Source organism: Cnephaeus nilssonii (genome assembly GCF_951640355.1).
Source record: "Cnephaeus nilssonii genome assembly, chromosome: 21".
NCBI lineage: Eukaryota > Metazoa > Chordata > Mammalia > Chiroptera > Vespertilionidae > Cnephaeus > Cnephaeus nilssonii.
Window position 1 is genome coordinate 26,722,374 of NC_137092.1, and position 26,805 is coordinate 26,749,178.

Here is a 26,805-nt window from a genome sequence, read left to right on the forward strand (position 1 = left end):
ATTGACTAGAGGCCGGATGCACCAAGATTTGTGCAAGAATGGGCCTTCCTTACCCTGGCTGCCGGCACCGCCTTCGCTTTGGCCAGAGCCGCCTTTCCGCCTTTGCTCCAGCTCGGAGCCGCCTTTCTGCCTTCCCAAGCTGCCCAGAGACCTGGAGCGGCTAGGGCGGTGTGTCCCGCCCCGCCCCCGGCTGCTCGGCACCTGTGTATGCAAATTAACCCGCCATCTTTGTTGGGTTAATTTGCATACTTACTCCTGATTTGGCTGATGCGTGTCACGAAGGTATGGTCAATTTGCATCTTTCTCTTTTATTAGTGTAGATGTTTCTCTTCCAGTACAACTTCTTTTTCTCACTTGAGTCCTGAATGAATTGAGCAGTGAATTGGGGAGTGGGATGGATTGGGTTCAAAGTATCACCATTCATTCATGCATTGCCAGTGGCTGCTTTCACGCAGCAGTGGTGAATTGAGTAGTTGTGACAGAATCTTTGGCCCACGCAGCCTAAGATATTTATCACGTGACCCTGTGCCGAAGAGGTTTGCTGACCCCTGCTCTTGCTGAGTCCCTTCTCTGAGAATCATAAGGAATCATCTTTTTCTTATTTTATGGATTTGAGAGAGAAAGAGACAAAGAAACATCAGTTTGTTGTTCCACTTATTTATGCATTCATTGGTTGCTTCTTGTTAACTGAGTCCAAATTAGACTTTGAAGTTTCATGCTTTAGTTTCACTGTTGGGAGAATGACATAAGAACAGTATATGGTCTGAGCATAATTGGGGCATATATTGAAAAATCCGAAGTTTGGTATTCCAGATAAGGTTCAGCATCATTCTTATATTGTGCATATCCCTAGTTTAAAATTATTACTAAATTGAGTTATATTTAATAAGCATCTAAATAGATATTATATAGCCATCCCTTGACTATTTTTCTCTTTTACTAAATTTAATCTGATAATTATCTTCACTACTATACTTCATTTCTTTCCTCTTATACCATGGTATTCTTTTCCAGTCATTATCTTGATACTTAATTACAATTTACTTTTATGTCCTTCAACATAACATGTACTCTGCCACTTTGGATGTCCAGATTCTCTGGAGAAAAAAATCTTTACATAAAAATTTCAATCCTGTACATGGATTGTGGGAACAAGAAATTGTATTGTGCCCTGGCCTGTGTGATTTAGTTGATTGAGTGTTGTCAGTGCACCTAAAGGTCACCAGTTCAATTCCAGGTCAGGACACATGCCCAGGTTTTGGGTTCAATCCCCAGTTGGGTGTGTGCCAGAGGCAACCAGTCAATGTTTCTCTCTCACATCAATATTCTCTCTCTCTCTCTCCCTCCCTCCCTCCCTCCCTCCCTCCCTCCCTCCCTCCCTCCCTCCCTTTTTCCCTCCTTCCCTCTCTTGCTCCTTCCCTCCCTCCTTTCTCTCTTTCTATAAAAACATCAATAAAAACATCAATAAAAACATATTTTAAAGAAAGAAATTATATTGCTCTCTTGTGCACTTTTTATGGTCTGCTATTCTCCCATAATCTCTTGAAGCACTAACCATGTAGCTCTTATTGAGCATCTGATCCACCCATGGAATGAATTAGTGTCTGCAGCAGAGTAGATTTAAATGGCTATTGAATAAATAAATGCCATATGAAGGTGGCTTTACTTGATGGTGTAAAAGACACCTTTTAAAAACCTAATCATTACTTTTTATTTTATTTTATTTATTTATTTAAATCCTCACCCGCCACTGCAGCTGCACTGGCCAGTCGTGAGCTCGGCTTCTGGCTGAGCGGCGCTCCTGCTGTGGGAGCGCACTAACCACCAGGGGGCAGCTCCTGTGTTGAGCATCTGCCCCCTGATGGCCAGTGCATGTCATAGCGACTGGTTGACCAGTCATTCAGTCGTAACAGTTGCTTAGGCTTTTATATATATACTAGAAGCCCGGTGCACGAAATTCGTGCACAGCGGGGGGTTGTCCCTCAGCCCAGCCTGTACCCTCTCCAATCTGGGACTCCTGGAGGGATGTCCGACTGCCCGTTTAAACGGGCAGTCGGACATCCCTCTCACAATCCAGGACTGCTGGCTCCCAACTGCTTGCCTGCCTGTCTTCCTGATTGCCCCTAACCGCTTCTGCCTGCCAGCCTGATCACCCCCTAACCACTCTGCTGCCAGCCTGTTTGCCCCCAACTTCCCTCCTCTGCCAGCCTGGTCACCCCTAACTGCCCTCTCCTGCAGGGTTGATCACCTCCAACTGCCCTCCCTTGCAAGCCTGGTCCCTCTCAACTGCCCTCCCTTGCAGGCTTGGTCCCTCTCAACTGCCCTCCCTTGCAGGCCGGGTGCCTCCCAACTGCCTTCTCCTGCTGGCCATCTTGTAGTGGCCATCTTGTGTCCACATGGGGGCAGGATCTTTGACCACATGGGGGCAGCTATATTGTGTGTTGCAGTGATGATCAATCTGCATATTACTCTTTTATTAGATAGGATAGATTTCTACTATTACCTCTAGTGCTCCAGAGTTCCTTTAAGGGAAATAATCACCAGATAAATATACCATAAATGAACACCAGTTATGGAACATGTGCTTGTGAAAGATTTTGCAAGAATAAGTTGTTCTCTCAATTTAAACCCACACATAGTAAAATTGGTTTTTACAAATGTAGATTCTCAAGCTTACTCAGGTCACCAAAATGGCAAGTAGAAAGGCTGGTTTCAAAACTGAAGGTACTGCCCTGGCCGGTTTGGCCCAGTGGATAGAGCATTGACCCTTGGACTGAAGGGTCCAGGTTCAATTTTGGTCAAGGGCACGCACCTTGGTTGCAGGCTTGATCCCAAATCTTCAGGTGAGGATTGACGAAGACACACAAAAATAAACTGAAGGTACTTAATGCCACTGTCCCTTAATCACTGTGCTACTTTTGCTCTAAATATTGATTTAAATAGCCTTATATATCTTCTTCAATTAAAATTGATTTAGATAATCTCTCTTTGTATTTTGCTTTAAAGTATGAAAGTAGGGAACTAAAGACAGATGTAGGTCAATGGCTGATCTCCACCACAATGAAATAAAGTTGTTTCTTAAAGATTTTTTTTCCTTTTTTTTAAAATATATTTTATTTATTTTTTTACAGAGAGGAAGGGAGAGGGATAGAGAGCTAGAAACATCGATGAGCGAGAAACATCGACGAGCTGCCTCCTGCACACCCCCTACCGGGGATGTGCCCGCAACCAATGTACACGCCCTTGACCGGAATCGAACCTGGGACCTTTCAGTCCGCAGGCCGACGCTCTATCCACTGAGCCAAACCAGTTTCGGCATGCTCCTTAAAGATTTTGACTTGCACTTTTACCTCCATCACTTTGAGTAATGGCTCACCTAAAATTACTGAATAGCAAAGGACAAAGTTAATTTTAAACAAAAAATTTCTCCCTTTGCTCAAGCACATGTTCTTGCTACTTAGTGTGGTAAGCTAAGAGGAGGACAAAGTGTGACCTCACACTTTGAGTGTGACCTTACAAACTCCTTGGAGAGACAAGAACAAGGTGCATTTTATGAGACTGAAAGGTAGTGTTTATACTACAGTTGTATATGTAGGTGGTGTTTCAATGATTTTTATTGTCAGAATTAAAGCTTTAGTTTGCCGCTAGAGTTTTCTTCAGAGTGATGAATTCTCTGAGGGCCAAAGAATCCTGTATCTTCAGGGAGTGAAGGATGGGGACTGAGATAAGGGAATGGAGGGCTCGGAGAGGGAATTCTTGGCTCTTTTTTGGCCATCCATCCTGGTGTCCTGTCCAGAAGCAAATACCTGGATGATTTCTTAATGATCTTTTGTGTGTACTTCAAAGGACAAAGAGTATAGAAGGGTATTACGGCTGCAGGATTGCTTTTCAAAGCAAAATATACAGACGGAATGGGGTGGGGGTGGATTATGATGGGAAATTACTTGATTTCTTTTCACATTGTGCATGTGTGGGAGTGTTCTTATGAGTAAATCCGTGAGTCATTGCAGAGTAAATATTGCAGTTTCATGTGACAAAATAGCATTGAAGAAGAGGAATCCACTGACCTATGATGCCTGCATTTACTCCATACTTACTACTTAACCAACTGAGGGATTGCTCTGTTCCCAGCAATAAGTACTGCATCTAATTTTTTCAGTTTTTAGATGATGGTAAGGATGGAGATAGAAATATTTTCCTTAGGAGAGTATTCCTTAACCTAAAGCCAGGACCCCCTAGAGAAAACTAGAAAGCTCATTTCAACCAAGTAGATGTAAAGGAAATGAAAGTTTCTTCTCAGTCCAAATTGCTCAAGAAGGGGTTCTCAAGAAGCCATTTCTTAGGCTTTGAAAAACTCTCAAGAAGAATTGCGGAGCCTTGGTATTGGTGTTAACTTTGAGTATTATTTGTCCAACTAGAGGCCCGTGCATGAAATTCGTGCACCGGGGGGGCGGGGGTGTGTGTCCCTCTGCTCAGCCTGTACCCTCTCCAATTTGGGACCCCTCAAGGGATGTCCAACTGCCCTTCCCTGTGGGCCCGGTCACCCCCAACTTCCCTCCTTTGCCGGCCTGTTCACCCCTAACTGCCCTCCCCTGCAGGCTTGATTGCCCCCAACTGCCCTTCCTTGCAGGCCTGGTCCCTCCCAACTGCCCTCCCCTGCTGGCCTGATCGCCCACAACTGCCCTCCCTTGCAGGCCTGATCCCTCCCAACTGCCCTCCCATGCTGGCCATCTTGTGGTGGCCATATTATGTCCACATGGGGGCAGCCATCTTTGACCACATGGGGGCAGCCATCTTGTGCGTTGGAGTGATGGTCAATTTGCATATTACTATTTTATTAGATAGGAGGATTACCCATTCAGATGTACAAATTTCTTCCAGAAACCAATTGACACCTCAGGCATGAACTGACACCAGTTAGAGATTGGAGAGCACTGGCCTTCATCGGATAATACCTGGAGGCCCCCTGGAGTGATGTTTGAGTGTTCGGAGCTGAGGTGGACTTTCTTTGGAGGCATGTGCCATTGTTGAATACTGGTGGAAATCACCAGCTAACTCCCTCAGGTTTCCTCATGTAAACTTAAACCAGGTCTCCTTCCTTCTATATTCATGTTGACTTTTTAAAATCCTCATTTATCTTCTCTCTCATGTATAGTATAGTATAGTATAGTATAGTATAGTATAGTATAGTATAGTGTAATCTCCCTTTTGAGATGATCTAGATCTTAGTTCAACTTTGCTTTGTGATTACTAGCTGTTAAAAAACAATAAAATTGTTCTATCTCAAACTTCCTTATAACATTCATAAATTATAATGATTTAATTGGTAAAAAATGCATTATATTGATAACTTTTTTTTGTCAAGACCTAAAATAACATAAGCAGTATAAATATATTTTATTGAATAAAAAAAATGACAACATTACAATCTCCTTCAACTACCCAATAACAAATGTGCCTCAAAGCCTGTAAAATCCCTGTGTGAGTGTTGGAGCGGAAAGGAAGGGAGAGATTTTAGTGGCAGGGTAAGTAGCAAAGAGTAAACACAAAGGTCACAGAAGAGGGAATATGAGGAGAAAGAAAACTGGTCCAGAGATAGAACAAGCAGGGAAGAATGCCTAGTTCTTGAGTAGGCAAATGGTGATTGGCTACAAGGGCCTCCTTAGACCCTGCCCATCTCCTCTCCTGGCTCATTCTCCCTGAACAAACACGGGAGCCATCTTTTTAAAAATTAAATTTAATCCTCACCCAAGGAGTGAGGATATTTTTTCCATTGATCCTTGTTTAGAGAGAATGGAAGGGAGGGAGGGAGGGGGAGAGAGGAGAGCAAGAGAAGCAGGGATATGAGAGAGACACATCAATTGGTTGCCTCCTGCACACGCCCTGAAGGAGGGAAGAAGGTGCTGGTGGGGAAGCTTATATACCAGTGATCGGGAATGGAACCCGAGCCCCTCTGGGCACCACTGAGCCACTGCCGGCCAGGGCATGGGAGCCATCTTTAGGAGAGACCAGGAATCCGTCCCAACCAGGGACCAGGGCCATGTCTTCATTTGATGGGGCAAAAATGAAGTCATGATAAAAAGGTACAGAATCCTTGAAGGAGAAAGGACAAAATTCTCTAAGAAGTAGAGAAGGGGAGAATTACTGAAAGGAGAATTACTGAACACCATGATGTCATTTTTGCCTCAAGTTAACCCCGTGCTTACACCTGTCTTCTGAACATTAGACACTGGATGTGCGTTTCTGTTATACTTGGCTGCCTCCATGCCATTTTCCTCTTCAAAGGACCATGGCCCATTGTAATTCATGTGAATTAGGAAGCTTTTGAAATGTTTTTACATTATGAAAAGGACATCACTTGCTGATTTATTTATCAAGAAATTGAGTGCCAAGAACGTAGTATCTTCGTGATTATTTGAATCGAAGTGAGCTGAATGTCTTCTTAAGACCACACATTGGGGAAAAAAAAAAAAGTTCCAACAGATGGAAAGATCAATAGTTGAAGGGTTAGGCCCTGACCACGGACAGGCGGTAACCTGAAAGGCTGGCTGTGTTGTGATTGTTGACCTTTGCTGTCTGGAATCGAGCTCAGCGGCTCTTTGATTGGGACTCCACCTCCTTCAGACGAGCAAAGGCCAGCATGGTGGACTGCCTGGGATGTGAGGTCTCCTTTCGCTTTGGTTACGGAGATTTGAAGTTGAGGCTCTGATCGGCTCTCCGTGCATCCCTGCCATATTTTCTGCAAGTGATGAAGCCCAGCGCATGTCACTGACTGTAGAATTCCGCAGTTGTTCTGATTTATTATGTCCTTGCTTGGACCCAACTTTAAATTAGATTCGATGTGATTTAATGGTTTCCACATGTCTTCTTGGTCATAGGCTCGCCCAGCTGTATTTTTAAGAACAAGGACGGAGGCTTGTAAACTTTTGTTGCCTGCCACTGAGTGTCATTCCTAAGTTTTATAGGTGAAGGGCAAACGGCGCAAATAAGACAGTGCAGGCCATGGGTGTTCCATGTGAAAGGAATACCGTCTTGACTTTGAAAGGAGGCTGAAATCAGTGGGTTGTACTCATGTTAGAATAAGGGTAAGTGTTGTAATGGCAGTAAGAATTCCTTTGGACCGAGGCACGAGCCTACCAAAAAAGGGTCAGTTTTTTTTTATTGATTAGAGTTAGGCCTACCTGGAAAACAACTGGTATAAACACTAGTTCAGTGAAAATGGATGATGAGGTCAGAAGAATGGAAATGGGTTAGCAGGGAGAGAAATACTAAGGCATAAGGCAAGGGCCTGCTCGCAGAGTAGCCTTCCCGGGCCTCTGATACTTACTAGTAGTTTGATGAGCATTTTCCCATTAGGTTTTGGACAGGGACCTCATTTTCCTCCAACTCCTCTCATGGTTTAAAGGTTCTGTTTATTCCGTTGCCACTTCTACACTGTTTTGTATTTAGAAAAGATAGCATACTAATCTGTGTTTTATTACTACCTAGATTGATAGGATTTCTTTTCATTCTTATTTAATCTTGCTTTCCAGGATGTTTTTTTAAAGATAATTATTACTGTGACTCTGCAGTTACAGCTTTTTCTTTTTTCTTTCTCTTTCATTCCTGGCACAACATTTACTGTGAAAGGTCACGTGCTTCTGTTTTTTCCTATCTGAAGTGTCTTTGGCAACTTAGTAAACTATAGCCATCAGTAGACTTGTAAAGATGAAATGAATATCAAAACACGGAGCAAGAATGTGCCTACTGGTACAAATTAGTTTTATTTTAGAGTTCAAATAAAATCACAAAGTTTACAAAGTCAGGCCCTTATATTCTTTTAGGAAATTATGCAGTTCAATGCATTATAAACTTCATCTCCCTCATCTTCCTTCTTCATGTAGGTGTGCAGGGAGAGAGAGAGAGAGGACAGAAGAGAGGGGAGAGGGGAGAGGTTATGGGAGGGAAAAGAGAGAAGGGGAATAGATTAAAGAGAGCATAAATGGGAGATGGGGGAGTACTATGTACCTTTGGAACTTGTACTTATACCTGGAATTATATAACTTGAGATGGGCTAAGATTGAGTTACATTCAGCCTGAATACAGCAGATGAGCCTAGATTGTTTTGTACAGTCCCATTCACTCATTTACTCACTGTTTATTCATTCGTCCTTTCATTCATCAAACAGCAAATGGAACACTTACTGAATTTCCCCGGGGAACCCAAGATCTGGTGGGAGGAAACAGATAAATTATAATACAACTCAGCAGATGCTGCAATGGAAGAACCACCAGTCTTCTGTGGGCATCCGGAAGAAGGAGAGTCGTTCTCCCTCTGCTTTTGCAGTGCCTCTGACAAGCTACATTTATAATTTATAAACAAGTGCGAACATTTGGATAAACTTTGTGTATATGTATTTAAACAAAAGTGAATAATTTATAGATTTTTGGAGTTGTTTGCAGCTTGATGCCTGACCTTAGTAAATGGAAGCAACATGAACTTGGTTTCTAATAACTTTTGCCAGGAAACCAAGTTCATGGAAGACTTTCAGATCCAAGCAACAACTTGACAAATAACAGTCTGGAAGGGAGTCGACATCACTAAACCAAATGTATCATCCGAAAGCAGTGCTGGCCAACAAAAAAGACAATGTGAGCCGCATATGCAATTTAAAAAAGCAGTTGAAATTAATTTTAATGCTCTATTGAACCCATTATATCTAAAATATAATTTCAACACCATTAATATAAAAAATAGTACTTTTATGTTTTTAAATTTTCATTAATTAAAATAAAATATTTAGCCCTAACTGGTTTGGCTCAGTGGATAGAGCGTCGGTCTGCGGACTCAAGGGTCCTGGGTTCGAGTCTAGTCAAGGGCATGTACCTTGGTTTCGGGCACATCCCCAGTAGGGGGTGTGCAAGAGGCAGCTGATTGATGTTTCTCTCTCATCAATGTTCCTAATTCTCTATCCCTCTCCCTTCCTCTCTGTAAAAAATCAATAAAATATATTTAAAAAAATAATAAAATAATAAAATATTTAGTTCCTTAGTTTCAATGCTCAGTAGCCACATGAGGCTAGTTAGTGGCTACTGTGTTAGACACCACAGGTTTTTTATGATTTTAAATGATTACAAAATTAAACTCAAGTATCACATAGGGAGCTTTTATAAGAATGTAATGTTATATGTTAACTTCTTTTGGAAAAAAAAACACAACACTCCTTTTTCCCCCAGGAATCTATATCGATAGTGAGATAGACAAATAGCCTCACTAAGATATGAATTACTAGTTAACATTTAGTTTTAATTCTTAGATAACTACTAACTACTATAAGCAGAAAGGTAATTATTTAAAGATACTGTACTGCCTTGGGAAGAGAAGAGTTTTAGTTCTGAGAATAATTTATAATTCACAAAATTATAATCTGTGACTGCAAATGTGAAATTTGGGGCAGAATACTTATTTTTATTGTAAAGAATACACTGATTTCCACAGCCAGGAGAAAAAAAAAAGTGAATAAGCAACACAAACCACTCGTAAGGGAGGTGTAAGCACAGCCAGCGTGGGTTTCTGATGTGTGTGGGTCAAAATGTTTCCTTGTGAGTTGACATTCCCCCATATTCTGGCTGCTTTGAGACTTTATGGGAGTTCTTCCATAAAAGTCAAAGAGTTATTTTTTTAGAATAAGATATTAAAAAGTTCCAGGAATATAAGGAATGCCTTTCGTTTGTAATTACACTTGTGAATTTCTCTGTGGAGTTATAGCTGTGTCTGCTCACCACACTCTTTCCTTCGGGTGGTAACCAATATTAAATATCATGTTTATGAGATTCAGGGTTTCAAAGAGGTGCTTTCTGTTCAGGAGAATAAGGTTGGTTTCAATACTTCAAGCAGCCCGGCTGGCGTGGCTCATGAACCACGGAGGTGTTGTTGGCCTATGAACCAGGAGGTCATGGTTCAATTCTTGGTCAGAGCACATGCCCCAGTTGTGGGCTCCATCCCCAGTGAGGGTGTGCAGGAGGTAACTCATCAATGATTCTCTCTCATTGATGTTTCTATCTCTTTCTCCCTTTCCCTTCCTCTCTGAGACCAATAAAAATATTTTAAAAAAAAGAAAAAGTAAATAAAACTCAGAGATCATGTGTTAGTAGGAAAAATGAAGCAGAGTGAAAACAATGACACAGAGAGTGTATTTTGGATAAGATGGTCATGGGAGGCCTCTGTGATAGTAACAGTTGAGCAAAATCTTGGGGTATGGGAGATACACCGGTATGTTTGTTTGCTGGTAGGAAGGATGCAGTAGAGATGAAATGGTTTGGTGCTGGAGTAGAGAGAGGAGACAGCCACAGGGGCCATGTCCTTGATTAGACACAGGTGAGGAGTCAGCTTTACCTGGAGGCACAAATGGTTCCTTCAGGTGAAGGCAGGGCAGGTGGCTGCTATTGCAGGTAGATTCATAGCAATCGCAGCAGGAGTTTATGAGGGTTCTCTTCTGATTGCTTCCCTTTCCTCAGGGAAATAGAAGCAAGGTCAGGAAATAAGAGTGAGAAGATATAAGAAAAGAGGTGATATGTTAAATAGTCATGAAAGAGAATGGGAGAGTGCATCAACATGTAGCTAAAAGTATATAACAGAAGAGATCAGGTGTGTTTAGGGTGGTAGGGCTATAGACATGCTAAGCAAAATAAATCAGCCAGAAAAAGTAATGAACCATATGATTTTACTAATATGTGGGATATAAAGCTGAAAGCAACAAAGGAACAAACAGGACAAAGGAAAACTCATAGACACAGACAAAAGGAAAGGGGGATGGGAGGTAAAAGGAGCCAAATACATATATGGTGACGGAAGAAGATTTGACTTTGGGTGGTAAACAATGCAATGTATAGATGATGTATTATAGAATTGTACACTTAAACATAATTTTATTGACCAGTGTCACCTCAATAAATTCAATAAAAATAAAAATATATAATCCATTATTTTGTGTATTTTGGGTGAGTTTAGAATTTATTCGTAAGTGCAGGTGTTGTTTTTTTTTTTTCATGTTCACATCACTTTATATCTTTTCCATTTTCTCATATACAGAGTGGTTAATCCCATAGCAAACTGACAGAAAATCAAAGCGAAGAGAGCTTGTTCAATTCTGGAGCTCCTAAGGCCACCTGTCAGAACTAAAACACCCCTTTCTTTTCTGCTTCTGAAATAACTGTGTGGTTTTTTTTTTCCTCCCTGCTTCTCAACAGGGTGGTGGTGATTGTCCGGAAATGAGTATTGGAGCTATAAAAATTGCCTTGGAAATTTCTCTTCCTGGTTCTTTCATCTATGTTTTCACTGATGCACGGTCCAAGGATTATCGGCTCACTCACGAGGTTCTGCAGCTTATCCAACAGAAACAGTCACAGGTGAGTGGGAAGCATCCCCTGGATGTTCCATCTGGATACAGCTGTAAGGAATACAGCATGTGAGAGCGCGTCTCTCTTTTTTTGACCATACCAGTACTGTGTGTGCCAATGTCAATAATTACAACTGTCAATCCATGTTTGTGTACTCCAATATGTATGTATCATTTAATTTACGTGTATAAGTGGATATGTGACATTTGTACACCGTATATGAATGTCTTGTTGTTTTTATACAGAGGAGAAATTATTTGGGGATTAATTAAGGTACTTGTTACCATTGTGTCCTTATAACTGAGAAAAACATAGACCAGCAAAAAAGGCCTTTATTTAAATTGTCATCTCCCATGTGGAATCTTGTCAGAGTTAGAGTTACTAATTGTATCAGTTAGCTACTTCTGTGTAACAAGCAGTTCTAACTCTCAATAGCTTAAAACAACAAGCATTTATTTCTCACATGTTAGCAGAGCTCAGGTGAGCTTGGCTAGACTTGCCCACTTGTATGTCGGGGGATAGTTTGAGTTTGGCTTATATAGGCTTATATCTGGGGTAACTTAACTCTGCCTCACCGGCTTCTCATTCTCTTATATAAGACCAGTAAGCAAGCTGATACAGGTATGCTCTTCTCGTGGACAAGGCAGAAACACTAGAAATGAATTGGAAATACCCAAGGCTTCTTGAGTGTAGGCTCAAAACTGATAGAATGTCCCTTTTGCCTGATGGTACTGGCCAAAGCAAGTCACATGCCTGTTTTGATACAAAGATGACAAAAATCTGTTTAGTAAGAAGAACTTTGCCAAGTGCACGGATATAGGGAGGAATATATAAATATATGTTATATATATTCCACTTGTCTAGTAGTATGTTAACACATAATAGGTGTTCAATAAATGTATATTGATTTCTGAAAACCCTTTAAATTGTCTTCTTTTAAAAAAAACCAAAGGTGGTATTTGTGCTCACTGGAGATTGCGATGACAGGAGCCATATTGGATACAAAGTCTATGAAGAAATTGCCTCCACAAGTTCTGGTCAAGTATTCCACCTGGACAAAAAGCAGGTTAATGAGGTGAGTGTCTTAAAGTGGGTCTACTTTATTACAAGGTACTCTACCAACATCAGCTAGGCCAACCTACTGGTGACAGATTTGATTTCAAAAATCATTTGAACAGAAAGGTTTTATTTTCCTAGGCCACAGGTCAATAAAGGCATTAAGCCAATGCGGAGGTTTATCTAGTATTAATTTCTAGATTGTATTATGCTACACTGACAACTTATTTAGATTTGAGCATAAATGTATTTAAATGTATTTAGTGGGATTTGAACATTTTTGTCGTTCTTTTTGCTTCGAAAGGTCAATTCATATTTCTGATGCACAGTTTTTGGATAACTGGTGAAATGAGGCTTTCCTGTTTACTGAAGTAAGATGTGAGGAAGTTGGTTATTGAGTAAAATTCTAAAGAACTTTGATCTCTAAGATTAAAAGTAAACACTGTAACTACTATCTAGTTTTATTAAAACGATTTTGATGGTAAAATCTGTAACTTACATACTATGGAAATCTTGATATTTTCTAAAAAAAAAAGTGTTAGCGATATGTCTAGTTGTCCTAATTTTTTCCCTTTTTGTCACTTTTCCTTTGCTTCACTGTGATAAAAAAGAGTATTTATTTGACTCCCCCTTAAGTTTCTAGGAACATGGCACTGTAGAGATGAGGTTTTATGTAGGCATAATTCACAATTGATTGATATGGTCACTGTATCTACATTCATTCTATTAACTTCATGACGGACTCCTCTGTACTTTAATGAAGTGGTTCAGTAGTCCTCTTATAGCTGAAGACTTCTTATCACATAATGATAGGACATTGCCAATTTCTAGAATAAACAATCTAGCGAAATATATTTTTCAATCAATAGATAATATATAAACCTAGAGGGTTATTTTAGTCTAAATTTGTGTTTTGTTTTGTTTTGTTTCTTGGAAGAAACAGCCTCAGAGAGGGTTATGGCTTGAGTCCCTACTGTGTCCACGGTAGGGATCAGAAGTGCCTGGGCAGAGTCTGACAACTCCTGAGGGAAGGCCTTGGCAGTGATTTGTATAAACATTTGCATGAGAATGTGGGAGCCTGGGAAGAAAAGAGTTGGGGAAGAGCACCGGACTCTCTCAGGAACTGAGTTTCCTGTCCCATCCCACAGAGTATGACTGACCCTAACGAGGGAAAGGACACTGGTTGCAGTTGTTTTTTATCTCAACTTTTGCAAGCCTCTGCGGTACAGTCAATATTGTGAGCAGAGCAGGGCCTAAGTGAGGAAGAGTGCCATTCTGTCTCGCATCAGGGAGGACCCCACCCACTTAGGGTGTTGTGAGGCTCTTAGTTGGAGGTGGCAGTGGAGTTCAGCACAGACACATGGGAGTTGGTGCCAGCAGAGGATGCCACGCCCAGTGGACATGGTGGTTCCCAGCAGAGATACTAGGGAAGAGAAGTGGTGGAAAGAGACATGGCCGGCGCCCAGGGCGTTTGGAAGAATAGTTGTTTGAATCTGTGAGCAGTCAAGCACAGTTGGGAGATTCCCAGTATAAACTGGGTGTAACTTTAAGAGAGAACCAGAGACTTTATTAGGGTCCTGTAGCTGGAAAATAACATGGTATATTCTGTGACTATAACTATATCTATATCCATATACCTAGGGAGATTGACTTGCACAAAATTGAAAATATTGTTGTTGCCTTAAACAGAGAAAATACCGTATTTATTAAATAAGTGGCCCCGTGCACAATTTTCATAGACCTAATAATTTTTAACAATTTCCAAGAATAATAGTTTATAAAAATGTGGTATATATTGCAAAAACTTTATAGATATAGATATATAAGAGAAATTTAACCCATTAGTTTGTTCATAGTTTCTCTTCCACATCATTAACTGGCATTCTGGTCTTTAAATTTTGCTTAGGCAGAATAGGACTAGAGAGAAGCATTGCTAAAATTGCCCATTTTTATAAAGTGGAGTTTGATGCCAATGGGGATGGGCTGTTAATTTATCTATCAATCATAGCCATTCCAACCCGCTTGCCAATTGGTTCAGGAGAGATGATCTCATCTACTTTAGCCCACTGGGACTCAAGGGGAATTTAGCTAAGGGTGTCTTGCACAAGTTCTCGCATTCCAGATATTGTCCCACATGGATGTGAATCCCAGATCTGATGCAGGCATCTCCATCCAAGTCAGGCATGAAACAAATACAAGGGGGAATAGAGAACTAAGAACATGCAAAACCTTTCGATTAAGTTAGTATTTGAACCCATCCTACTGCTGTCTCCAAAATTAAGGAAATGATCTTTTTGCTTAAGCCAGTTAGAGTTGAGCATTCAGTAACCCAAAGATAAATGCATCCTAACTGATAAAACATTCTATATTTCTTTGTGATATGGTCTCTCTAAGCCCCATTTTCCTTGTTTGTAAAATGGGTATAATAGAATTATTCATTTTATTTTATTTTATTTTTAAATATATTTTATTAATTTTTTATAGAGAGGAATAGGGAGTTAGAAATATTGATGAGAGAGAAACATTGATCAGCTGCCTCCTGCATATTCCCTACTGGGTATGTGCCCGCAACCAAGGTACATGCCCTTGACCAGAATCGAACTTGAGACCCTTGAGTCCGCAGGGTCAACACTCTATCCACTGAGCCAAACTGGTTAGGGTGAATTATCCATTTTAGAAAGTTCTAAGATTAAATAAGATAATGCATGTAAAATGTTCCACACCAGGACTGGTGTAGGGTAAGTGCCTAATAAAGGTTAACTAGTATTATTATAATCGTAATATTATTTTGCTTTCAAATGGGGAAAATGGCCACTGTGTTTGTTAGAAACCAGATGGCTAGTTGGTGCTGGGACATAAATTTGAGTGGGAGAGTCTGGGAAGAGGCTGGAGAGATGGTTTCTTTTTTCTTGTGAGTGAGGAAAAGGTATTGCAGCGGGGTTATTGGAGCTGTATAAACCAGTATGTTCCTTACAGAAAGCCACCCTGGTGAAAGATTTTGCTAAGGAAAAGAAGAGTGACAGTGTTAAAATTGGATCTGCAAAACTTGTAGTGTATAATTTAGCCATTTTTCTTTTCTCATTGTTCCAAATATTCCTATTATCTAAACATTATAAACTCTAGGGAAACTAGATGCTATAGAGATATCTGCATATTTAATAGACACCGAACTTAAGGGAAGCCACACACATACTGAGTCCTTTCATTTTACTCAAGAGCAATTTTTCATAATACTGTAGAGAATTATGTTTTCCCCTCTTAACCTAGTTCATCAATTTCCCAACCTAGGGAGGTATATTTTTTTATCAACTCTCTTGAGCTAACTCAAAGTTTTTCCCGTCTGTTTTTTTCTCTTTTAAATAATGATTAAGTAGAAGATGTAGGTATCTTTCATCTCTATTTAACATGAAAGGGAAACCAAAGTAAAGAAATTAGTTGGCCAAGCGTGAGTAGTCTATAAATCATTGTACAGTATTACATTTTGGAAACACGAGTTAAGACTCATCTCCAGGATGTACTTCATCAGTTCACCTTTGAAGATGAAAACGGAACTAAACAGTCTTACTCCTCCATTTCTTTGTAAACTGGGTGATTGTCGGTGGATCTAATTAATGCTTCCTTTGGTGTAAGAAAAGTCCAAGTTTGGAATCTCAGAGTTACTCACAGATGTTATGTTCTTGGGGAAAGAAAGTAACACAAAGCTCCATTATTGACTAAGTACTCATCTCTTCTCATTTCCTGGCGACTTCCATTCCCCCAATCCAACTGGGAGGTGAAAGACCAAGGAGCCCTGTTGAGGGATTCCATAAAGGCCTGCTTCCCAGAGAGCCTGATGGAGAAGGATAGAGAACAAATCTGGAGAAACAAAATGAAAACATCCAACCCAAGCAGCATGTGTAGAAGGGAAGACCCCAGACTCTGGGGCCATGGCTCACATTCCAGCCAAACGACCTTAGACAGATAACTTGTTTTTCTGTCTCAGTTTCCTCATCTGTAAAATGGGGAGGATGATAGTACCTGCTTCATATGGTTGTTGTGTTTAGAACATATCAATGAATATGAACTGCCATCACTTTTATTTAGTGATAACATGCTAGTCAAAAGATTCCAGCCATGTTTTTAGAATTTCCCCCAAAACAAAGAAATATGTATTTAGTGTCCCTCTCTGATGAGATGGCCAAAGACTGCATGCTATAATGGGAGACGCTGGAGCTTTAGCATCAGGGAGACCTGGGTTTGAATGACCTCTTTGTCATTAGCTAGTTGAATAACTTTACTCAACTTGAACTTCTCTGCAACTATTTTTTATTTTTTTTTATTGATGTCAGAGAGGAAGGGAGGGGGAGAGAGAGAAAGAGAAACATCAATGATGAGAGAGAATCATGGACTGGCACGCTCCCCATGGGGGTTCGAGCCCGAAACCCGGGCATGTGCCCTGACCGGGAATCGAACCGTGACCTCCTGGTTCATAGGTTGACGCTCAACCACTGAGCCATGCTGGCTGGGCAAGCAACTATTTCTTTACGTGAAAAAAAAAAGTGTATTAGTTGACTCATAGGACTGTTGTGAAGATTAAATAAAGAATACATGTAGTAAACTCTTAGAGTCCCGGGAGTATGGAAATCACCCAGCCTGGAGTCTCTTAGAAGGGAATGGCTCATATCCCAAGGAGGACACAGATAGTTCTGCTTTGGTTGCAGGCCCTGTGAAAGGCTCAGAAGGAGAGGAGTATTTGTGAGCCCCCCACCCCTTTAGAAATAAATGCCTAAGGGAGGATGGACTCAGAACTAATAAAGACTTAGTAAGATTCTCAAATATTTACCATTTCCCATTTTCACATCACAGCAAAAGCACTAAAAAGGAAAAAGGTTTAACTGCTTATTCTGAGATGATCATAACATCAGTAATGATCCTAGTCATATATAGGTAACCCATACAGAATGCTTATTATGTTTCAGGCACTAGGCTGAGTGCATTCCTTTAATTCTTATAGGCCTATTGGCAATAGATAAGTTTTCAAACAGTACACTAAGTATGTACTTTTTTCTAAAGAAATGGAAGCATAATGTACACACACTTCATTTAACCATATTACTGACCTATAAAGCACTCATAGTAATAATAACATAAAAAGATAACCTGTACTCTATGGTAAATAGATCCCATGCCCCTGTGAGTCCTTCTGCGTGTGCATGTGTCGGTGCAGCTAATGAGAGGAGAGAAAAGGAGGCATGGCCCCCCCCCCCCCCCCCCCCACACACACACACCCGGGTGCCCTGCAGGGAAGAGAAGGGAGGTGATTGCACCTGAGACGCATCCTGGAGCCGAGCAAGGGACAGGCCCATGGAGTTCTTCTGGAGGAAGACAGTTGATGAGCCGTCAGTCTGAACAGAAGTGGAGACTGTAAGATAAAGAAAACATCTTTTTCTTCCACTGAGGATTGAATGCCAATGGGAAAGGGAGAGTTGAATTCTGTAGATATTTCAGAAGAAGTAGCTAAAACCCAGGAAAATGAAGTGACCTGACCGACCGTCTTGTAGCCAACCCGTGAAAAATACTAACAGCCTAGCAACTGAAAGCCTCATACATTAGATTACTGGATATATCTCTCTTGCTAGTTTTAGACTCATTTTCGTTGGAGTCAGTACTGATATTAGAAAATCTATAAACTTTGCTGGAGTATGAATTTGACACGGTCCCTTCCTGCTATTCTGGCCAATAGCCACTTGGGAATGGGATTCGAACCAAGAGTTTTCTGCATGTGGGCTTGATGATGAGCCTCTGAGACCCAGGGTTCTGAACAATGAGTGCTCTGAAATGAGGTATCTTCCATTTGGTTTTCCCTTATTCTGAGTTTTACTCCAGACATCATTTCAAAAACGTAAACTTACCCCTGACCTTGAAAATGAGTAGAAACCGGTGTTTCCTCTGAAATTTGAAAATGGATCAGAGACAATTATGACATCGTAGGACGCTACAGGAAATGTGTGAGGACAATGTGTAAATGTTTCCACTTATTCCTTCCTTGAGTTCACCGAATGAAATGTTGAAAGTGAGGCAGAGAGCTCAGAGCTCCGACTTTACAATATTAGGGATGTTCTATACCCACAAACACACCTATAAAGGACCACTTACCTTCGTTCCAGTGGAATGCTTTCTTTTGTATTATTATGCTAAGAAGGACATGTTATCCTCATGAGCATGTGATGGGAACTCTATTGTTCCCGTCACACAGTTTCCTTATCACCCCAAGGCACCTGGAAGTGCTTTATAGGTCACTGATGTGGATAAACAAAGCCATGTGTACTGCATGTTTCCACTTGTTTAGAAAAAAAAAAAAAACCAACATAATTTATTGTCTAAAAAATTATTTGTTGCTCATAGGTCTATGGGACTGTGAACACTTTTTCAAAATGACATTTATAGTGTGCAAAGTACATAATATTCCTTGCAAGTGAAGAGAAAGACGGATGATTCTCCTCAATAGTGCCCCGTTTAGGCAAAGAACACTGAGTCCAGCAGAGCCCTCTGCAGTATGAAACAGTGGTGAAAGGGGAATGCATAGTTTAAAAAGAGAAACTTTCTAAAAATGAGAATGTCCACCTTCCATTTCTTGGTTTCATGCACGGGCTCTAGGGACTGTTGGAAGCAGTAGTTACAGACTGTGGCAGTACCTTCTGCGAGGGCAGTAAGGGTTATATCTACAAAACAAAACTCACTGCCTTTGAAATGTAAGTTTCAATATGAAAGTGTGTTGTCCCACAATCCATCATAAGACCGTCATATTATGTGACCCCTATATTACTTGTCTATGAATTTCAGAAACATGCAGAGGGAAAGGAGAAAGAAGCTTATCTAAATGACTGGGAGAATGCGTCTCAAAAGAAAAGCACAAAGAAAAGAAAGAGATGTTATTGAAGAGCAAATGTTAGCCAATAGGTTACATGCATTCAACAGGACAAAAACAAATAGTAAAAGAAATAAACCTGTTTACTTAGCTGACTTTATTTTGATTAGAAGCTGAAATAAAATATTGATTTTGAGTATGAGATGTCAGCTTCAGTGTCAATCTCCAAGTCTTTAAAAAAAATTCAGTCAAACTGGTACTGGCTTGAAAGAGATGATCTATTCCCCCCATTTAGAGAGCTAGTCTTTATTTTTACTGGAGTGTGATGGAAACTAAAGATTTGAATTGAAAGAAAAATGTCCCAATGCTTGATCATTAAAACTGAAACAACTGGTTTACCACTGAAGTCCCTGACCATGATCTCTTAAAGAGTTAACCCACTGAGAGCCACAAAGGAACACAAGAAAACCCTCAGTGTTGAAGCAAATAAGATTCTACTGAGCCATTTTGACAGGGCATCAACTATTTGGGTATTTCTTTTCATATTTTATCTATTTAAATTTTAAAGATTACTTTTAAAGTTTTGTTATTATTTAGAGAAAGCATATATTCACGGTCAATTAATAAGCATCTCTCTCTACTCTTCCTTCCTCTCCCCTTAACTCCCCTCCCATTCTCTCTCTCTCTCTCTCTCTCTCTCTCTCTCTCTCTCTCTCTCTCTCTCTCTTCTCTTTCTCTCTCTCCAACTCCCCCCCCCCCCGACATGCACACACACCAGTATATCTGATCTTACAAGAATTCAGAGAGAACAAGAGAACTAACACATTTAAAAGGTTCTATACCAGTTGTTTTAAAATATATTGTATTGGTATTTTGCAAAGATTTAAAATCATTGTTAAGTAAGCAATTATATTTCAATAATCTAGGAATTATTAGGGACACATACAGTAAGAATTTGTGTGTGTGTGAGATCATGTGTTCAAAGTATTTTGAACAGGATCTAATTTTGAATCTTGAGAAGAATTTTGCAATCTTAGTTTCTTCTTTCCCAAAACCTTCTTGTATATCTAGGCTAAATGGTCAATCTGTCCAAGATATCAAAGGTTAGTCTTTCATCTATCACAAAAGGGAGAAAAAGAAAGAGGTCTGGTTACTACATCTTTTTTTCTAGATAAAGAGGAGCCTACTGCTAGTATTTTCTTTTAATAATGATAATTTGATAATTTAGCCCAAGATAATTGGCTGCTGTTAATCCCTAGACATAGAAGAGTTTATATATTTTTCTAATTTTCTTTTCTTAATTACTTATGAAGGAGTTCTATTATGTAATTACTATTCATATGAAAGAAAAAGTCATAACTTTGGTACTACACACAGTAGATAAGTATTATTTTGAAGTTGCAAGAAAAGATTTGGCTTATGCCTTTGCCAGAAATAATTGTCAATTAAAAGTAGCTTAAAAGTGGAGAACACATGAATTTTTTTTTAAAAAAAGTTTAGAGGATTTCATACATAAAGAGTGAAGAAAACCCAAGACCTTATTTTCAGTGTTTCTATCTGATAGGAACCAACAGTCAACTTTGAAAACAGTACTCTTATCTATTGAAGTATAAGCAGTTTCGTGAAGATATTACTTGCATATCCTGTGCAAGAGCTAAATAATATCATGGTTTATCCTTATTTATACTTGGTTCAAAATAAGTAAAAACATTCATCAAAGACAGTGTGATTTTTGCTTCTTCTTCTGCAATAGCAAAAAGGAGATGAAAGAGTTAAGAGTCAAAGTAAGGGAAGTTTTACTTACGAAACTTCCTCATGATCACCAGTAAATAAATAGAAACAGAATCCATGCTTCATATATTTTCCAGGTTTTCTTAAACATTCCTAGAATGAACCAATTGCAATAGGGTTATAAAAGCAAAACCTTTTGAGAGATGGTCTGAGCTATGTTTGAGAGCTCCCTTGTAACATTTTGGTTATGATTTGGCTTTGTGACAAAGATAACAAATGACTTATTTCTTTCTTGCTACAGGCCCCAGAAGAAAAAAATGTACTATATGGTCATTTACTACATAATTTAAATAGTTTTGGTGTGAGTGAATGGATAAAGAGAAAGTAAAAAGAAACCTTTCAAAGTTATTGATTATAATTTTAAATAGGCACAAATTATTTATTTTAAGAATATCATTGTTGGGTTATTTTATCATCTTTTAAAATTATAAACTTAGAAAAAAGGTATGGTATGGTTAAACCATTTAAAATTTGAATATTAAAATCTGTAAATAGGAAGAACGTTTTCAGGAATTAATGAACTCATTTGTGAAAATTTGGGCACTGTTTATTCAAATACTATTTATTAAATTAACAAGTTAACGCATTAGTAGTGAATAAAATAAATATAAACAATAAATTAATAAAAACAAGTAATATCACTACTTCAAGTAGTGTTTATAAAATTATATATCTGGTAAGGTTGAAGTTTTAAAAATACATTAATTTACTTACATATATATGTATAGTTCTAAAACAAGAATGGAAAAGTCATACCCAAATATGTTGATGGTAATCACTAAATAATACAATTATAGGTCGTTTTAACATTTTTTTCTTTTATGTGTTTTCTTGATTTATAAAATGAGTATGTAATATTTTAAAAAGAAATAAAAACAATGAAGACACTTTATAAAAAAAGAAATTTAAACACATTCCACATACTTACAGAATGAGTTTATAAAAAGGTTCTATGCTGTGAGTGCTGGGGATGCAAGGTTGAATCAGTCACCTGATATCTCAGGATGGAATCTAGGTAGAGAAAGTTCAAGTCTCCCCTATCCAAAATCAAAATAAAAAACCAAACTCTACCTTCTAAATTTTACTTCGTCTTCAAGTATAAGGCTTCTAAGTTCTCAGCTGGGAACTCTGTAACAAAAGATAGATTAACAAGAGAAAAATAAACAAAAGTTTAATAACATGTATGCCTCATGTATACATGGGAGATACTCCCAGGGAAAAAATTAGTAACTCTCAGAGATGGCTTAGAACTCAGGCTTAAATAATGCCATCTTCTGCTAAGGACAAAAGAAAGAAAGGTGTGGGGAAGGCTGGTTTTGGGGAGATGACTAGGAAAAGGGTAAGACTTGTTATGCAGATTTAAGTCAGAGCCTAATCCTGTGCCTGCTGTTTCTTAAAATAATCAATTCAAATGAGCCCTTATGCCAAAAAGGCATATTTTGAGGTGGAATATTTTGTTATCCTTCAGAGGCTCTTTCAGATCTTTTCTTAATTTATTTGAATTGGCCTATCCATTAGCTGACATTGTCTTTTTTGTACATAAACACATTCAGTTTTCAGATTGTTCTTGCCACTAAATATACTTTCCTTTCAGCTTTGGGATTTGTGTTTTCCTAATAGGATAAACAATACTAAAGGTGGTAGTTTTAGAAAAATAAACATCTGGAGGTATCAGAGAGCTATTAGGAATTTGTCACACATATTTACTTTTTTTAAAAAAATTTCTTTATTGATTAAAGTATTACATATGTGTCCTTAACCCCCATTCTTCTCCCCGCCCCTACTCATGCCCTCACCTCCCTGGTGTCTGTGTCCATTGGTTAGGCTTATATATATGCATACAAGTCCTTTGGTTGATCTTTCCCTGTTACCCCCACCCTCCCCTACCTTCCCTCTGAGGTTTGATTGATGCTTCTCTGTCTCTGGATCTGTTTTTGTTAATCAGATTTACTTTTAAGAGACAATTGATACATGACAACAGGACTTTTTGTAGTGATACCTAAATTGGTATAGACTGTGGGAGTGGAGAAAGTTAGTGGATCAGCTAGGAATGTATAACACTTTATTCTTTTTTAATGAAATAATACTGTGTTATGCAATGTATTTAAACAATACCATCATCAATAGGGAAAGATCAGATGAAAGGACCAATTTGATAAGCTAATAAATTTAATTTTCTTCTCTTTTGTAAGAAATAAATAATTTGTCTTGAATTTCAGTTATTTTCTAGTAAAAGAATTGTCACAAGAATAGGTAACCCCATCCTGGATTCCTGGGTTTTGTTTTTGCTTTTTTTCAACAATGTCTTTTGTTTTTATTAGAAATGCAGAGTAAGATGTAGTATTGAATACATAATTTTAGAGAATGTCATTTATTAATTCAGCCTGCAATATCAAATAGAATAAAGTTTATTTTCAGATGAGCAAGCGCAATAAGAATAGTCAATTTAAAAAAAAAATAAAAACCAATTTTCCTAAAACTTACCCTGAGTATTTTTGCAGCTTCAAAAATATTTGGATAAGTCTTTTAGTATTTTTTCATTTCACTCACTCCTTATACTTTCTCTTTTAGATGGAGTCTGGAGGTTGAAATTCAGACTTCCACAAGAGAACTGTTCTTTCAGAAATTTCTAGCTTAAACAGATGTAGAAAAGACTAGGACCCTAATGGAAAACCATTCATTAAATATATGAAGGCTTGTCAGACCCAATAACTTTTTTTTTCCAAGAAGTTTAAACTTATTTTTGTTTAAGATTAGTACTTAAATGTTATTTTAAAGGGCACATAAACTTACTTGGCTGGCTGTGTTAACCACGAAGACTTTCCAAATAGGCATTGATTTATGCGACTGTGGAATGAAGCAAAGCTTACTCCCACCTGGAGAGACCCTAGGAGCCCAGCTTCACTGGATAAGCTCTCATGGAGCACTCCCAGCTTGTTATTCCCTCCCTGAGAGAATAGAAAACAAATTAGTGTATTTTCCCTTTTGATTGTATCAAAGAAATGAATCAGTTTTTAAATTAACTATGACTTTTTTTTCTTAATAAATATAGAAAATCAATCAGTAAATACAAAATTTCAATACATTTTGTGCTGTTTTAATGAATCTGAATCAGTTGTTTTTTTAAATTATAATGCTATTCTTTGGTTATGCAGCTAAATGGTTTTAAACTGTGCGTCAGGAAACAACCTAAGTGTCCATCAATGGGAGAATGGATAAAGAAAATATATCATTCATTCATACAGCCATACATTTGTACATACGTACAATGGAATATTATTCAGCCCTAAATGAATGAAATCTTGCTGTTTGCAACAACATGGATGGACCTTGAGGGCATTATGCTAAGTGATATAAGGCAGACAGAGAAAGACAAATACCATATAATCTGATCACAAAAACCAAGCTCATAGATACAGAGAACAGACTGGTGGTTGCCAGAGATGGGGGGTGAGGAGTGGGCAAAATAGGTGAGGGAGATTAAAGGCTACAAATTTCCAGTGATGAAATAAATAAGTCATGGAGATGTGATGTACAGCATGGTGACTATAGTTAATAATACTATCTTGCATATTTGAAAGTTGCTGAGAGTAGTTTTGGAACTTTCTCATGTCAAGAGGAAAAAGATTTGGAACTGTTTGGCAAGGGGAGTTAACTGGATTTATTACGGTGATCATTTCACAATGTATCTATAATAATAAAAGAGTAATATGCTAATTAGACCGGACAGCTGAACGACCTTCTGGGCAAAGCCACCGAGGCAGGGGGTGAGGTAGAGGTGGTTAGGGGCGATCAGGCAGGCAGGCAGGCGAGTGGTTAGGAGCCAGCGGTCCCAGATTGTGAGAGGGATGTCCAACTGCCGGTTTAGGCTCGAACCAACAGGCAGTCGAACATCCCCCGAGGGGTCCTGGATTGCGAGAGGGTACAGGCCGGGCTGAGGGAACCCACCCCCTGCCATGCACTCATTTCGTGCACTGGCCTCTAGTACAATTATAAAATCATTATGTTGTATAGCTGAAACTAATATAACGTTAAATGTTGATTATGGGGCCTCTGAAGATTGGTTCTGCTCCAACTTCTGCTGGAACAGTTCTGCTTTTACCTGTGTTCTATGTTTATTTCTGCGTAAGATTTGACTTTACAAAAGGGTCCTATTTAAAAAAACACACAAAACTTTAGACCATTGATATGGTTTATTAATTGCCACTGAAAAATGAGGTTGTTTGTGTTTCATTTATGTAAAATCGCTATTCTGGAACGCACCACTTTCCCACTTCAGAAATTAGAATATAAAGATAACATTTAGTATTGGGGTTTCATTTATGTAAAATCGCTATTCTGGAACTCACCACTTTCTCACTTCATGCCCTTGACCTGAGAAGGCTGACACTCTAACCACTGAGCACAACCCGCCAGAGCTGGTTGTCATCTCTTATGATCGAAACACTTGGCTATTGTTGGATTATGTTTAAAAAATAGGTGATTTTTCTATTGCCTAGAGGCATTAGTTGTTTTTAGGCGAGCAATTCCTAATCTGGTACTCCCTCATGAAACAAAATTGATTTGAAAGCATCTGAAACAGGCTACTAAGCTAATCAATCCATCAATCAATCAATCAATTAAACAGTGGTCTGTTTTGGAAAGCAGATAGTGCTGCAGACAATGTTTTATAGAGGGCCCATGAGGGATCAAATGGAGGAAACTGACAAGAGCATGACACCTCAGAATCAGAGCTGTTTTACTTTATCATGTCATATAATGGTCATTCTGCCAAAAATGGCTTAAAGAATGGCATTTGTTGTTTTAAAGAGCAAAAATACTGATTTTGCAGAGAAAAAATGCAAATTATTAGGTATAAAGTAGTAAAATAGGCTAGGTATAAATAACAGAAAACCTAAAATCTTAAATGTTACAAAGTTGAAAATTAATGATTAGAGAGTATTATTTCATTGATTCATTAAGTGGCTTCATAAATGTGAAGATAATATACAAACAAACAATACAGGAAAGAACAAGAGTAATCATAGTTTGCTTACATAAAGGCATACATACACACAGGTCATGATTGTATAGCTTTTGAAAATCATTAAACAGCATTTACCACCATCTCTCTTGAGAGTTACTAGTATAGACAGAATTGAAGCAGAGCACTGGATATAACCTGGTTCCATCCTTTTCTGAAATTATTATTAGGTAAGTAGTCTTTTATTGTTAGCTCTGTTAAAAAATCACCTTTTTATTTTTAAGTTGTGACCAGTTTCCCCAAATATTTCTTTTTTCTAAATCACCAGCATGATTCTACTACCTGTCACCATCATAAAGGGCTATGTTCTACTATTCAGTCCTCTAAATTAGGTCTCTTGTGGTATGAGCTTAGCTCTTATTCCTCTATAACTGAGATTTATAGACAGAAGCATATGTCTATAACTAGATCGATCAGAAGCTTTTTGAATGAATAATTTTATTTCCCAGTGCCAGACACGTTATCCCCTTTAATTATATCTACTCCAGTAAAGGAGGGGCAATAGCCAGTCTTCTATCCTGCAATCCATAAAACTTCCAAGAAAAATTGATTCCAGTTTTTTCTTTGGCTATGCAGGTAATACCGTGTTTTCATAGCACTATGGTTTGGGAATGATTCCATATCATGCACATCATGCAAATTTAAATTAAAAGTAGTCTCCTTATAGCTTTGTAGTCATCCCATAAGGATGTAACAATTGGAAAGCTAC

The 26,805-nt window shown here is 38.7% G+C and overlaps 1 protein-coding gene across 2 annotated transcripts in view; it reads left to right on the forward strand.

Annotated features, from left to right (window-relative positions):
* Positions 1–26,805, forward strand: part of HMCN1 (hemicentin 1) — a 379,828-nt gene that overhangs the window by 98,786 nt on the left and 254,237 nt on the right. For both annotated transcript variants that reach the window (XM_079760677.1, XM_079760678.1), the window contains exons 3-4: positions 11,230–11,388; positions 12,332–12,454. In XM_079760677.1, coding sequence (XP_079616803.1) covers positions 11,230–11,388; positions 12,332–12,454 — 282 coding nt within the window. The remainder of the gene's footprint in view (positions 1–11,229; positions 11,389–12,331; positions 12,455–26,805) is intronic.